The following is a 16,626-nucleotide window of genomic DNA, read 5'->3' as shown; positions in this document are numbered from 1 at the left end:
CTGCCGCTGTGGTATAATAATTCTGCCATCTTGGGCAATGTAGCATCTATCCTGTAGAGGTCTGAGATGCAGAAGAATCCTGTTGGGGTCAAAGTAAATGTATTACCTTTCACGTAGCAAAAACACTGCTGCAGGTTAGATTTTGCCAGTTAACCATTCATTTGAAAATCGGTCTAAGTTGCCTGCGCCTCCCGAAAAAGAATAAACCTGTAAACAGTGCAGCACTAATATACTGAACAATTAAAGCACTTGTTTCTGATTGAAGTTGGAATTCATTATATTTCCATTTACAAGGCAAGCAGGGCAGATTTCAAAATTAGTGATAGAAAAAGCTTATTTATGTTTATGTTTGTGCTTGTAGGAGTTAGAAAATAAATTTAGGTGCACAAGAAGAGGTAGAAGCCTTTAATTTCAAAGGCAGCTTGGGCATCTGATAACTGTAGGAGTCTGAATTTAAAATAAATACAAAAGAATTGTTTTCAGGAGTAAAATAATAGGATTTGTGGGTACATATCATGATGGCTCAGACTGTATGATCCATATTCCTTTTGAATGGACGAAACCGGCAGATATGTTCTGGGACCACAGCCAGTGCTAATGCATGTTTAGTCCAGGGCATGAAGGTGGGTGAAGCTTTAAGTAACCCTACTGAAACATATATGCAATGTATGCACTGGAAATATGTGCATTGTGCACACTGGGTCCCAAGCTCCTTTGTATCTACAGATCTGATCAGCCTTGATACTTAAAATGTGCATGTGATTTACACTCCTCACGTTCTCTTCTTAGTCTAGTGCTAAAAAACAGTAGATACCATGGGCTGTTTGAGTAGTGATCTCTGGGCACATCTTAGAATCATAGAATCATTTTGGTTGGAAGAGACCCTCAAGATCATTGAGTCCAACTATTAACCCCACACTGGCACTAAACCATGTACCTAAGAACCTCATCTATGCATCTTTTCAACCCCTCCAGGGATGGTGACTCCATCACTGCCCTGGGCAGCCTGTTCCAATGCCTCATAAACTTTTTCAGAAGGAAATTTTTCCTCATATCCAATCTAAACCTCCCCTGGTGCAACTTGAGGCCATTTCGTCTTGTCCTGATGCTTGTTCCTGGGGAGCAGAGCCTGACCCCTGCTGTCTCCAAGCTCCTTTCAGGCAGTTCAGAGATCAGAAGGTCTCCCTTCAGCTCCTGTTGTCCAGCTGAACCCCCCAGGTCCCTCAGCTGCTCCCATCACACTTGTGCTCCAGCCCCTCACCAGCTCCGTTCCCTTGTCTCAACTCGCTCAGCACCTCAATGCCTTTCAAGTCGTGAGCGGCCCAAAACTGACCCCAGGATTCGAGGTTTGGCCTCACCAGTGCCGAGTGCCCATTTTGTGGATCCCTTGTGGATCTTTACTCCCCAGTGCTAATCTTGTCCCACCCAGATGCTTTGAGTGCTGGTTGATGCCTTCACAGATCTGTGGCATTTCTGAAACACATCTATACCTGTAATTGAGTTTTTTTGTGGTAGTCACCTCAGCAGTGGGTACCCACCACTCAGGCAGGGCATAACAGGACAGCCTGGTCTGGCAGCAGGTCTGTTGCATATTTATCTGGCCAAGAAAGAGAGTGAGTGATGCTCGTATGAGCAGTGTCATATATAAGAGGTGTCTCCACTTAACTGGAGGTCATAGCATATACTTTCCTTGAGTGGTGGCATCATTTCATAAAAAAGCTTTTTCATTAATTAAAATCCCTTAACCTTGCATCGTGCTCAGGGTTTGTTATAGAAGCTTCGTTTTTCTGATCAATATATATTACCATATTTCCTAGAAAGAAGCTTTCACCGCCTTAATTAGCAGATAAAAATAATTGTATGCATTTGAAAGCATTTTGTGCCTCTAATATCCATTAACTAGATCAGAGTTGCAATTTTTCTGTTCTTATGGACTTTTGTCCATATCAGTTACTCAAAGGAACATAAAGCATTGTTTGGTTTCATTCAAATGACATTTCAATAAATGTCAAGGGAAAATGGTGGTTCTGTACTGTCTTTCTTTATTTCTTTTTCTTTTAAGGCTGAGAGCAAGGGATAAACTAATGAGAAATACCCCAGCCCATGAATCAAGAGTTTTGGTGTTGATATTTCTATATGGTCTCTGTGTGACTCTGCACAAGTCACTAACAGCCACATAAAGCTCTTTGCAGCAGGATCTGGCATTTATTTTTATGTAGCACCCTGGGCCACTGATTTTGATGAGGTTTCCAGGCAGGAACATGGTTATTAATTTATCCACAGTATTAATGGCATTGGGTAGGAGGGGGGAATCATTTTATCTGAAAAAAACTCCCCTCTCTTCAAACTTTCAACACTCTGGGAGGCCTTTAGGCATCGTGTGTACTCAGCATCTGGGGGCAAAACCCTGCAGGTGGACTCACACACCAGCAAAACTTCCTTCTTTCCTCCCGCTGGGCAGGAATTAACATTCTTCTTTCAATCCCTTTGTACTGACAACCTAAAAATTAATTGCCTGTGCGCATGAGAGGTGAATGACCAGATGCCCAGAAAAGCACAACAGAATTATTGAGTGATTCTGCTTTAATTAAGTGCATCAGAGAGCTGGGATTGGTGGGGCCCTGTGCTTAATGCCAGTAGCATCATTGAGAGGATGCGAAGGGATGTCTGCTGCCAAGGGATGATGGAAAGTACTCAAGGAATATAGAAAGCTATTTTAATGCTGGCTTCCTTTCAGAAAGCTGGAGCAATAGCCAATAACCATAAAATTACTGGGGCAAAGCTGCAAACACACCAGGAGCATCGCTAAGCACTTAGCTCTCTGAGGAGGTCTCTGAGAAGGCAGAACTTTTATCAATGAGAGAGGAACACAATGGATCAGCTGCTGCGAATCCTCTGCCGAAAGGGCTGCGGGCAGCATTTTCAACCTCTGCCTAAAGTTGTTACCTCCAAACCACCCAAGAGAGAGCAAGCTGTGGAGGTCCGCTCTTCTGAGTCCGATTCCCTGCTGAAGCACTCATGTTCTAAGACACGTTGGGTAAAAGAGTTTCCCCTCCATGCCTTAGCTCCCATGACGTGAACTAACCTCTCACAATTAAAAAACAGTGTTAAACAACATCCCTTAGTTCATGTACTGCAGTAGTGGCTACTGAAGGTTTTTTGCACAGTTTTCTGTAAACCATGTCATGGTGGTTCCCATCCTCACTCAGCAGAGCACAGGCCACCAAATTAATCTCTATTTGATATATATATATGTATATAACACAGAAGACCTGTTCACCGTGAAGTGCCCATTTAACACCCAATTTTCCAAGGTCTTCTTTGTTTCTCAACTTATTTCCCTTGGAAGAAGGGAAGTTCCATGGCCCAAGAAGCTTAGAAGCTCATAACTTTTGTTTCTAAAGAGCTTCAAGTGACATTAATGGAAGATATTATTCAAGAGGAAAGGTTTCCTCTTTCTCCTTGCTTGCTCTTCCCACAACTGGCTGGAAAGAGACTGAGTACGGTGCAGCCATAAGTGCTGATACCTGGTTGACAGAGGAGCTGGGTCACCATGGCTTCCTGGTAATGCCTCCATCCTTCTGGAATGGGGGACTCATCTGCTAATAAGCAGACTCATTTAAACAAAAGTGGCGATATGCATCTTGAGGTACTGTAGGGTGTTTTTCTGCATCTAGGTGAAGCATTCAGACACCTGCCGTTGGTGGGAAAGATAAATTGACCCTTTGAGGGTGAAATACACTTGTCTTCCTGCAGGTTCAACCTTATTATAGCACGAACTACCTCAGCACGAACTACATCACTCCTGTGCTTATAAAAGGAGCCCAAGCAGCTTCTTTGTAGGGTGGCATATGCATTGTCTGTGAACAAAGACGTTTCTAACATTTGGTGTCCTGTATACTATAGCTAAGGGATCTCAGTGTCCAGTGTCCATGGTCTTTTTTGCTTAGGATGTCCCTGTCATCCTTACAGAGATCCTTGGGACTCCGTCTGCTCTACCACCAAGGCGCATCCTCAGATCTTTATCCAAGACTCCCATCCAAGGCAGAGATCAGGTTGTTGTCAATCGTTCCAGTCATTCTGACATAGTGTCAGCATGTTGCTTGCCTCCACTGGGCAGTAAATGCATTTTCCCCCCAGTGAAGTAGTTCTCACTTTCTTGGGAGGATGCAGCAGTTTCTACTACCCTTCATTTCTCTCTGTCCCCAACCTTCGTGCCAAGGTCATTGCTTGGTGCATCTGAGGCTGACTGAATAGATAATCCCAGAATATGAGGTGACCCTCCTGGAGTTAGTAGCATGGCTCAGGCATAAAGGAGTAGTAGGATGACTACTGTTAACCCTCCAGTAATTAAAGCTAGCTACAGTATTTTAGCCCTTGTTTCAGAGGCTCCCAAAAACCAAATCCACATCACTGCTCTAGAAAATGTGGCTGGGGATCACAAAGGCAAAAGCGCTGACAAAGAACTCCAGAGAAATTAGAAAAATCAGTGTTCAGTAGCAAAGTCTTTCAAGGACATTTGTGGGGCTATTTCTCGGCATGCATCAAGCACATAGAGATACGATGAACTTGTGGAAAAGGCTCCCTGGATGAGCTGAGGTGTGGAAGCTCCTTGGTTTGATTCTTATGGAGAAATTGTAGAAGAGATCAGGACAATTCTCCAAAAGTTTAATTCATCTCCTGTGTTATTTAAATTCTCCTCTGTCCTGGACTGTGTGACTGCATGTGAACCAGTAGCTATTGTTCACCTGGGACAGGTCTGTTCTCTCCACCATAGATATGTCTGTGTTATCATGACAAAAAATGCATGGTATAATACATCTAAGAGCCCAGTGACTATTTTTGTGCTGAATTTCAGAACAGCTAGAAAAATGTCTGATATTAGGAAAGGGTTTCAGGGAACTGACTGTTCTACCAGAGAACCTCTGCTAATCCTTAAATGGTGAAGGGTGATCTGTTGAACCCTAGAGTTATACTCCAACACATGAAGTTGTTCTGCTATGTGTAGCATTAAGATAATAATACAGAGCCCCAGATCGAGTGCTAAGGATTTAAAAACAGTGGAGGGTTGACTTCAAGTTCGATTATTGGCTGAAAAAAAAAGAAAATGCAGATTATTTACATGTATAATCATGACTGAAACCTCTAGAATGTTGTCAAGTCTTGCTAGAGGTACAAACGAAAGGCTGAGCATAGCCTTGGAATAGAATAACAGTTGGACTCGGTGATCTTAAAGATCTTTTCCAACCAAAATGATTCTATGATTCTAATAACAAAGATCTGCAGGAGACCAGTAAAAGGTGAAAAACAACTGCAAGATGGTGCAATTTTTGGCATATCCATTGTAGTGTTGCATGAGATGGCTGGAAGCCTTTGGGCAGTGTTGGGATTGTGGCCAGAAAGGCAAATGCAGTAAATAATGAAAAGCATCTATGGGTCTTCCTGGAAGCTGAGTACATAGAGACCTTGCAGGACAGCCCTAATCACAATGTATATGAATTTTCTGTGGCATTCTAGGGCAGTGGCTCAAGTCTAGAATGGTATCTCAGTGCCTGGAGGTATAGAAGTGATCCTCTGGCAAAGATCAGCTCTAGCTTAATGAAGCAGAAAGTGAACATCCATCGATAGTATCTAAAGCAAATGATACCTCTGTTTTTTATCTGCCCATGAAGATATGGGATTTCTGTGCTACCCCTTTAATTTTTACGGCATTCTGCTTATTTCTGTGGTGTGCATAAACATGCAGTCTGTTCGTAAAAATATAAGATCACAGCATGGTCTGCTTTATATCCGTATATATACACGGACACATAATGTTTCTCCCAGCATGCAGAATGAATAAATTCTGGAGTAATTTTTCATTGTTGCCTTTATGAGCTTCAAGGAAAAAACCCTCAAAAACTAATAAATAATTTATTCCAATGAAATTGCTGTTTTGTTATGCCATATTATGGACCTTAGCTAACCCAGTCAGCACATAGAATCATGGACACCTTCTCTATGTTGTTTCTCGCTATTTCTGTATCTTTTTTCAGGGAATCCATTAAGTCTGTGTGTATATGCATACATGTGAGAACATGCGTACGTGAAGGCAAGAAATGGGATAAAAGAGACATGGTTTCTTTCTATCTGTACATGCTTTCCACATGCCTGTAAAAAAGAGATCTCACCCACTGTTTTAGATGTGCAGGCTCCCTTTATAATGCAACACAAATGATGGATTCATGGCACATCTCTTCAGAACAGGACTGGTCACTGATGGTCCGTAGAGTTCCTGGGGAGCTTTTCTTTTCATCCTAAAAGAGCATTTAAAAAACACCAGATGAACTGCATCTTCTTTGTATATACATATGCATACAGTGTAAACACATGTGGGTTTTATGTAGCTGACCATAATAATGGAGTTTTATGTGTTTGTATAATTAGCACATTATAGTTTGGCTTAGTGTGCACATATAGGTGAGAATATGGGGTGGAGGGTGCTGTATGTTCATGTACATGTATAACCACTAGACTGGCATTATGTTGCGTAGACTAATAAGGCACTAGGAAAAAAACAGAAGGAGAGGAAAGGAGAGGAAAGGAGAAGAAAGGGAAGGGGAAGGGGAAGGGGAAGGGGAAGGGGAAGGGGAAGGGGAAGGGGAAGGGGAAGGGGAAGGGGAAGGGGAAGGGGAAGGGGAAGGGAAGGGAAGTGAAGGGAAGGGAAGGGAGAAAAAATAGAAGGAAAGGGAAAAAAAAGGATGAATCTGTATATCTCTCTTAAAAGTGTGTCCTGGAAGTACCAAAAATTGACTTTCAGAGTTATCTTCCCAGCTTGGAGTAACTGTTGAGTAACTAAGGTTACCTATTTCTTAACATCTTGCTCCGTGTTATATGGTTTAAGCTGGAAGGCTCTGATTGATATGAAGGTGTTTTTTTGCTCCCTTTGTGAAGTCCTGACCACATCAGTGCCGATAAGGTTGTTGCAATAGTGATATTTACATTGTGGTGAAGCTCCTGCCTGATGTTGGGACTTGCTCATGGAAATGGTCCCATTGTCCTCAGCGGGATGACTCGCAGGAGACGCAATGCGAGTACAAATGCATTAGAAACCAGGGTGCTGGCCTATGCTTCAAGAAACAGGGCTTTTCTGCTGACCCTTAAGGTAAATAATTTCTATTTTTTTCTCTTTATTATTCTGATCTCTAGGAGATCAATGATTTCATCTCTAATGCCTTGAAGCTTTTTCTCCCCGCATTTTCTGCCAGTCTTGTCCATTTAGCCTTGGACCAAAATGTCTTTTACTACTTGTCTGCAGCAGGACACAGCACAGTGGGATGCTTGTCTCAGCAGGGGATTCTTGCCATATAAATAAAAGAGTACAGATAAATGATTACTTTGCCACTGGGCTCATTCAATAGCTGATACTCAGAAATAACCCACAAATTCATGCCGAGATGCATATAAAGCAGTGAATTGGGAAGAGCAATGCCTGAGCTCTTTCCTTCCAAATTCCAGCAGCTGGTTTGCATTGGCAAAGACAGACTAAAATCTGAGAAAGGAGCTGGGGATGTGACATCCCTGCAAGATCAGGTCTTAGGGAGATAGGACCATGGCTAGGGGGAAAAAAAAATAAGAGAATAAACAGGGCTTTGGGTCACTGTTGCTCTAGATTATTGCTGACAGTTGCTCAGGCATGTTCTGTATTATTACCATTTCCAAGCGAGCCCAGATCTGTATTTCCCTTAATGTGCCACGGCTGCTTCTCCTGACCTCTTTCCCGCTGCCTATTACCTCAGCTTCGCTTCTCCTCCTTTCTGATCGAATTACTAAAGCACACAGTGGAGTCTCTTGGCTCAACAAAATTTAATGACAGTGACAACAGAGGAAGATAATAAAGATAAATCAGCTGCTCCCAGGAAGGAAAGATGAAGTAACAACAGAGTGAGTTAAAAGGCTACACCATGAAGTGACCCTGACAAGTGCATGGTCCTTTTCATCCCTTTCATCTCAACGTCTGCATTTCTTCTGCTTTTTGGGGAGTTTGACAGGGAGGAGTAGAGAGGAGAGGGGACCAAGGCACTGGAGATTTCTGCCTTAGACACACACTTGCCGGGGATCTTGGGCACATCGCTCCACCTCTTCAGTGTCTCCTTCCTGAGGCTGTGGGTTGAGAACAGACCAGGAGAAGGTTTTCATTAGGCAGACTATAAAGAGCATGTCACCTGTGGGGTTTTCATCTCATCTGTAGCCCTGTATATTAATGTGATCCACACAATTATTAAAGGGAAATGTTTTGAAAGGAGCTCCAGTAAGAGCACCTCCCTTATCAATGCCTATAAATCCCTGGGCACACCAAATCATGTTAATCCAGCTTTTTCTGACAAATGGTTCTCAAGAAAGCCAATGGAAACAGACTAATGTCTTTGGTTTGCAAGAAAACCATGCTCAGCAGGAGCTTTGTGAGAGGTTGGGGCTCATGTCTAACCTTGTCCACCAGCTAAGGTCGGATGAAGGATCTAGAGCTTCAGTGAATGAAATTCAGAGTGTGATGCGCATAGATTGTCTCATCTCCCAGGTACGGTGGGAGAGAAGATGTAGAAATCAAACTGGATCTGAGCTTCACACCTCACCCAGATCTCTTCAAATGGGAAACCAGCTTCTGGAACTGCAACAGCTATACTTACCACCTAAAGACAAACAGGGACAAAGCTTTGAACGACTGGGCCTATTGCACTTGCTTTTCTGACATTCACCATGTTTCTAGTTACAGAGTAATTGCTGTTTAATGATAACTCTTGAAAAACAAACAAACAAACAACAAACCCCCCCACCCTTCTAATTGCAATCACATTCCTTCCCTCTTCCCTCCCATCAGGTTCTTAAATTGTTAAATGTTTGCTGCATTGATCTAAACAGCTGAGCACGAAACAGTGAGCTGTAGTTGAGACCTCCTGCAAGCTCAATAAACTTAATGGACATCCTCAAGAACTTTAACTGGGAAGATTTAGTTCCCAAAGAAGAAGGAAACAAATGCCCAGAGCTGCTTTGTCTGCCTGTTGTCCCTCATTTTGCCAGAAACAGCTGTTCACGCTGGGATTAGCTCAGGGGTTTGTACTGAGCAGAGGCTGACTCACAAGAACAAAATCAGGAGATCATTACATCTCAGCGCGGGCTCCAACTGCTTCAGGCTTCACAGAGAGAGAGAAAATTAACTGGAGTCAGAGCCCAATCTGCAGAAGCAATGCACAAGTTCTGTGTGTGACAGGTGAGTGGGAGAAGGGAGCTCCTTCGCTCTGCAGGACAAGTGCTGCAGGTCATGGGATGGAGCTCCAACCTGGAGGGTGGAGGAGACGGCTGCTGAGAATTCATAGATGACTTGTCATACCGGGTGTCTTGCTCTTGTGCCTTCCCTTAATGGAGTGGCTTTGTTCAGGATTCATGTAAGAGAAATGCTCAGAATGGGAAGAAGGAAATTGATTATTTTACAAAGGCCCTAATTACTCAGAAATTCCATGTCCCTCCAGACACTACGTGCAGCATTACTAGTGTGGAGAACAACTATCTCTCTGTCTTCTTATAGAATCCTAGAATGGTTTGGGTTGGAAGGGACTTTAAAGATCATTAGTTCCATGCCCTCTGCCATGGGCAGGGACACCTTCCACCAGACCAGGTTGCTCAAAGCCCCGTTCAGCCTGGCTTTGAACACTTCTAGGGATAGGGCATCCATGGCTTCTCTGAGCAGCCTGTTCCAGGGCCTCATCACCCTCATGATGAAGAATTTCTTCCTTATATCTAATCTAAATCTACACTCTTCCAGTTTAAAGTCATTACTCCTTCTCCTATCACCACATGCTCTTATAAAAAGGTCCTCTCCAGGTTTCTTGTAGGTCTCTTTAGGTACTGTAGGCTGCTTAGATCTCCCTGGAGCCTTTTCTTCCTCAGGCTGAACAACCCCAACTCTCTCAGCCTGTTTTCATAGGAGAGGTGCTCCAGCCCTCTGGTCATCTTCACGACCCTTCTCTGGACTCACTCCAACAGGCTCATGTCCTTCTTATGTTGGGGACCTCAGAGCTACACGCAGCACTACAGGTGTAGTAGAGGTGCAGAATCACCTCCCTTGACCTGCTGGCCACATTTCTTTTGACGCAACCCAGGATATGGTTGGCTTTGTATTGAGGAAATTGGCAGAGTCTTCACTCTCACATGCATTTCCCATCTATGGGTAATGTTTGAGTTGGTTTAGAGGCATTGGCTTGGTGGTAAAATGGGTGTTCTGGCTTGGGAAGTTATGCTGGACTGATTGTAAGAGCTGGTGAAATCCATGAGTGGAGAGAAACAAGAGAGCATCAGTTGAGTGCTCTCTGTCCTTCATCTGATTTATTCCACAAATAAGGAAGAAGCGTCCTTCTACCCAACAGAACAGTTTAATGCGATATGGATCATAGGAGGCATTCGAGCAAGAGAGTAGCTAATAGTTCAGCAACAGTATGCGACTTTGTAACAACATATTTTTAACAATGAGGAAAGCTCTGGAGGGGAGAAGGAGGTTAAAAGGTTGCTTGGACAATCACCTTCCAAAGTAAAGCTGCGTTTGTAACTCAGGGGCTCCTCTCTGCTCATCCTGGTCAGACTGGTTGGGAACAGCTCTGCAGGCTGCTCTTATCAGGCCTGAGAAGCCCACAGGGCTTCAGCAGACAGAGTCTCACTCCCAGTTTAATTCTGACATGAACTCAGGGTCACCTTTCTCTGTGTTTCTCTCTTTCAGGCTAGGACTTCCTCCCCTACAGCCCTGTAACATAATAAACAATGACCCGAAATGATCAGTAAGCCCATTTCTCTGTGGATAAGACGTCATTGCCTGGAACAGAGCAGCCTGCACTTTCATCATCATCTGGTGGTTGCTGCTAAGTCACTTTTTTTTCTTTTTTCCTTCTTTCTTTTTCTTTTTTTCGCTACTCGTAAGATAACTCACTAGTGTCATTGCCCAATAACCAAAGCACAGAGCACTAAAGTCCATAGGAAATCCCCAGTAATAACAAAACCTAGACTTGCTCCTTCAGGGTTTAGATAACTCTGTTTGAAGATGGTATTTATCAGCCATCCAAACTGACCTTGTGCCTTTGGCCAAAGTGTGACCACAACACATGTGACTGAGATTGCAGATGTGTTGAAATGCAATCACATCTATGGTGGCTTGTTGACAGCAGCAGCATGTGAGGGACAGCCAGCTGAAGGACACTGGGCCCAGCTGAAATGACAGGAGCAGGTTCAGCAAGGTATAATGACATTGCATGCTGGTTTGCTCTAATTAATGCTCCTGAAGTCTGGTAAACCCTTCCATATTGGCCAATGGCTTGGAGTTGTGTTTTACTACTTAGCCTCACCAGTTCTGCCTTGCAGGAATGGTATATCCATACTGATATATACATGCTGGCACCGTCTCTTTCTCTTTCCAGTGGGGAAACAGATGAAAGTTCATGTTTCTCCTGTGTTACATTGCAAAGTGTTATTTTGGGCACCTTCCAGAACTAATTCTTCACTTGTCATCTTGCAGAGTGAGGACAATGTAAGGCTCTGCCACATTCTTTATTGATCCCCTGACTTGATTAGTTGGTGTATTGAATACCCCTGCTTTTCTAATCTAATTAATGCAAGACAAATACTCCATGTTGGGGCCTGGAGTCACGTTCTAGGAGTAATTAGGAAGTAGGACTGATTAAAACCAGCAGGCTTCAGGGATAATTTATGGACTACTTGACACTGCTGGCAGGTTGGGGTGTTCTGGAGGGCTCCATGTAGTCTCTGTCTTGAAATAGCCTTGGTGGCGGGCTCCACATCCAAATTCCTCCTTATCCCTCAATACAATAGCTTTAGGTTTGAAGAGGTCTGATCTCTGGGGTTAGATACAACCATGGGGGTCAGGACATCTGGTTTCACATTCCACCAGCAGCAAGACACTGTGCCAGAAATACAGATAAGACACTTCATTTATGACCTTAAGAAAATCGCCAAATGGCATGGTTTGATAAAATTACACAGTGTCAGACACATGAGGACTTTGCTCTTTTTAGGAATCTCTAAGGAAATATAAATAAATGATTGAGATGTGTCTCAACTCCAGTTTGCCCTCGTTTCAGTCCAGACCTTGGTGTTTCAAGACAAGTGAATGAGCTTGATTGATAGGTGCAACTGAACTAGGGAAGGTGATAATATTAATTCATGTCACGTGCATGAATTAACTCATCCCCACTATGAGGTAAGTAACAAAATCAGTGTTGTGATGAAGAGGGAAAAGAGGCAGGAGGGAGTTTTCGTGGTCAATTAGGGGGAGTGTGTGCTGCAGATGTGGTGAGCTCCTGGGGATGAGCTTAGTCCCAGCCATCTCCTAAGGTAGGTGCTTTCTTTTATGGGAGGAAGCCTGGCTGGGTGAATTGTCATCAGAGATCCATCTTCCCCCAGATTTATGTTGTCCTCTATCAGTGGGAGCTCTTATGACAAACTGGTCAGATGATGTTCATCTCTCCACACCTTGTTGAACATCTGGGTGGGAGATCACCTCCTGTAGTCCCTCTCTTAGCCTGGCAACACATTGCAACTGAGGACAGCGTGTGGAGGAGAAGTGAGGAGTGAAAGGGTGGAAATCCAGTGCAGTCTATGGAGAAACAGGTCTTGAATGTGTCTGGGGTGCACCAAAGGGTGGTATAAGAGTCTTCTGTGAGATGAAGAGAGGTGTGAAGGGCAGTGAGGGTTGGGTCAAGGTGCTTCTCCCTTGATTGCAATCACACCATTGCTTGGGATGGGATAAAAAATTTTCCAGGGAATGGGGAGAAGGGGCATAGGGTCACTGATGGCAACAGCAGGGCCGTTTATTCCAATTTCTTTCTTTTGCATATGAGTTTTCCCAGGTGAGAGCACAGAATATACATCCAGGGGAAGGCAAGGGCAAGTTCAGCAGCCAGATGTAATTGCATTTTCCTCCACAATTGCCTCCAGGGCTGAACCAAGACCCTTCTGCGCCTGTCTCTTTACTCAAAATGCATCACAGAGAATTGGTGTAAAATCCAGTTAAAAAGCCACTCTCAGGTCTCAGCTGCTGTGACATAAATTGCGAATGAATTTTTCCTCTCCCGTATACGCCTGATGGGTTTTGTTATCCAGCTCCATATGGCTGGGTTGCATTTCTTCTCTCGTCTTGGTCATCGGTCTCTCATCTAAGCCCGGCGAGCTGCTTATGAGCTCTTTCCCAACAAAGTTCTACATCAGACTCTGTGTTTTACAGCAGTGTTATTACAGAAAGATATCTCTTCCTACACCAGTAATAGGGAGCCCAAGATTGATGGTGTGTTGAAGTGGGTAATCACAAATCCAGTTGCCCCAAGGCAGCTGAGAACAGAGGTGGTTCAGGGCAGGGGAGAAAGGGTAGTGGGGCCTGAGGGAACTTCGTAGGGTACATTTATCACAGTCTTGGCAGAGAAATGCCATTTATATGGACGGAGCATAAATCCTGTTTGAGTTGCACGAGGCTCCATATGGGCAGCTGAGCACCTGGGTCTGCTGCGATGCTGGGAGCGGGTCCTGAGATGGTGTTGCTGTGGTTGTCCTGCCAGCTCTCTGGCTCTTCTCTTTGCCTTTTTTGCTTTGCCTTTTCAGTTTTGGTATCTCCCATTCTCTGCCCACCTAAGAGCCAGCCCGTCTCCCAAGCTTTGCAGTTGTGCTGGATCTGTCAGGGTGGGTGCAGGTAAACGGGAAGGGTATTTCCATGTGTTCTGCTCAGCACGAGACATCTCTGCTGGAGTTACTGAGCCCACCGAAAGGCTCTGTTTTTTCTGCTCATCGAGCCATTCACCTGGAGCAGGCTCTGCTCTATGGATTGTTCTCAAAAGGATTCATGGTTGCCAGGATCCATAGAAACATATAATAGTTTGGGTTAGAAGGGCTATTAAAAGGTCATCTAATCCAATCCCTCTGCCATGAGCAGGGACATCTTCACCAAGACCACGTTTCTCAGAGCCGCACCCAGTCTGGCCTGTGTGTGTCACAAGCACTTGGGCTGGTGGTTGCACTCACATCTGCATGAGTTTCCACCATGCCCAACCCCATGTACACCCAAAAGCACTTGTCTCTGTGTATCACTGTCACCACGCTGGTGTTTTTTGGGCACAACAACTGCTTTCAGGGATGCTTGGCTGCTTTCAGATTAGGGCACAGCATGTAAACCGTGGTACTGCCTACCCAGGGATGGATTTACTGGAAATAAGGATGCTCTCATATTGGTTCAAGCTGGGTGATGTGCTGTACCTCCATACCCCTCCCAATAACCTACATTGCATATCTCTCCTATATCTATTAATTCACCTCCTAGTATCTGATGGGAAGGCTTATCTGCTTTTTCATAATCCTGAAAAAAAATATTTTCCTTTTGGTCTTATATTTTGGGACATGGAATAGTAAATTCTCTGTTATTTTGTGCCTGTCGTTGCACAATCACTCTTTTCTGGATTTAGACCATCCTTTGTGCACCCCAGTTTCTGCATCCAATTTACAACTGCAGATTTGCTATTTGGCGAGGGTCTGCAGACACACACATGGAAGGGTCCTAAGAACTTGAGATAAGCTTTGGAAATTAAATAATAAATAAATCCTCCCTTCCCGACACATGCTACGTGTTGCTTCAGCAAACGTTGAATAAATCACCGAGCTATGTGGTAATAAATCTTTCATGAGATTAGGACCATCTGAACTTCAGCGACTGTGTGTGGAATGTATAAATTTTGCATGCAGATATATTGTAAAAAAATAAAAAAAATAAAAAAAATCTTTAGATTCGTTATTATCTTTGGAAACACTTGATGAGTTTTGATTCATTAAGTGTTTCATAGTCTTGTTAATTTAATAAGTACCGATGAGGCTGTAATGTAAGACAACAATCAGTAATTTGGAGGGGGAAAATAATAAAGTAGTCATTACACAGCAAAATGTTTAATCAAAGTATGTGGAAACTTACATTTTCACATTAATTTGAAAAGGTTGGAGATTTAAAATTAATATTAGCTCTGACACAGGGAGGCTTTCTCTACAAGCAGATAGGGCTTATATAATTGCTTAGAACAGAATTAAAATGCCTGTAATTTTAATGGCTTCACCTCTTTAACTGGATCCCCAGGCTCCATAGGTAGAATAGAAATAGAGCTAAAACAGTTGTGGTCCTTCAAATCCCCGAGTAAAGCTCAACTGTGGAGATGTGGCTACCTGGAACATTAGGGCGACAAATCACAATGCAATTAGGCTCCTGTTGAGGAGAACAGTTAAGCACCTGCTTAAATGTAAACAGGTCCTGAAGTACCATCCTGAATGGGAAAATCCATAGGGAAGAGGTGAAGTACTTTATTGAATTTTTGACTTCCAAATATATTGACCATTTGCAGCCTCACCAGGACTATATGAAGTTTTTAGGGGAATTTAGGCATTGATTAATGCTCAATGCTCCAGAGTCTTGCCCTGGTTCTGGTTCCACACAGCCTTATCTTGGGGTGACCTTGTGTCTCACGCAGCATCACTGTTTTCCATCAGTTGTCTCTTGCCTTCTAGTTGGTCTATGTCTCATTTTGGGTTAAACCTATCAGTGTTAAGCAAGAAAAACTAAGAAAAAACTACAAAGTTTCTGTATTACTCTTCTGGCTGATCCCTCAGTGATTTTGGGATTCAGTCCCAAATTTTAATAAAATAAGGCACAGCCAAAGATATGTGTGTTGCAATGACTGATGGTGGACAGCGTTCTCTGCCATGAGCAGGGACATCTTCAGCAGCTCAGGTTGCTCAGAGCCCCGTCCAGCCTGGCCTAGGATGTCTCCAGGGATGGTCCATCCACCACCTCTCTGGCCAACCTGGGCCAGGCTCTCACCACCCTCAGCACCAAAATTTTTTTCCAGCCTGAATCTCCCCTCCTTCAGTTTAAACTATCACCCCTTGTGCTATCACAACAGGCCCTGCTAAAAAGTCTGTCCCCATCTTTCTTATTGACCCCTTTTAAGTCCAGAAAAGCTGCACTAAGGTGTCCCCGGAGCTTCTCTTCTCCGGGCTGAACACCCCAACTCTCTCAGACTGTCCTCAGTCTACCCATAACTCTTCATTTGGTTTGGTTATGTGGAGGACAGAGTAACACTCTTCCACTAAGCAGAGTGGGAATGATGGTCTGACAAGCAGCAGGATCAGATAAATGTGATCAAATTTGTTCTCTGTCTGGATTCAACTTAGGTAACCAGGAGAAATCTGTCCAGCAGCAGTTTGTCACTTCTCTAAGTGGGTTGTCCAGACCTTTTCCCAACCAAGAACAGTGAGCGCAGTCTCCTCAGAAAACCTAATTTCTGAGAAAAGTAGCTTGTGATTCAGCTTGGAGAGGATCATTAGCCGGCTGAAAAGGTGGACTAATTAGATGGATTTCAGGCCTGTATTGGCTCAGCATTTGCTTTGCTGTGGCTGCACGTGTCCCTTGGGACCCTCGAATATGGAAAAGAGCCAACTTTGACAAAGCAAGAACAGAAAACCTGTCTAGTTTGCAATAGTTTTTCATTCTGCTTCCAGAATTCAAATTATCAGCTCCAGTCTTGGGGTGGAAAGGGATTTTTCCCTCTGTGCAAACTCTAT

At 43.8% G+C, this 16,626-nt stretch overlaps 1 protein-coding gene across 3 annotated transcripts in view; it reads left to right on the top strand.

The window, feature by feature from the left end:
- Positions 1–16,626, top strand: part of PLXNA4 (plexin A4) — a 490,888-nt gene that overhangs the window by 266,765 nt on the left and 207,497 nt on the right. The window contains exon 5 of one of the 3 annotated variants that reach the window (XM_065049322.1): positions 10,748–10,906. The exons of the other annotated variants lie outside the window; for them this stretch is intronic. Coding sequence (XP_064905394.1) covers positions 10,748–10,777 — 30 coding nt within the window. The 3' untranslated portion in view covers positions 10,778–10,906. Of the gene's footprint in view, positions 1–10,747; positions 10,907–16,626 lie in introns of those variants that run through there. 3 annotated transcript variants of the gene reach the window in all.

This window comes from Columba livia, chromosome 1 (genome assembly GCF_036013475.1).
Source record: "Columba livia isolate bColLiv1 breed racing homer chromosome 1, bColLiv1.pat.W.v2, whole genome shotgun sequence".
In the NCBI taxonomy this organism is placed as follows: Eukaryota; Metazoa; Chordata; class Aves; order Columbiformes; family Columbidae; genus Columba; species Columba livia.
This window is presented reverse-complemented; position numbering and strand designations above follow the sequence as displayed.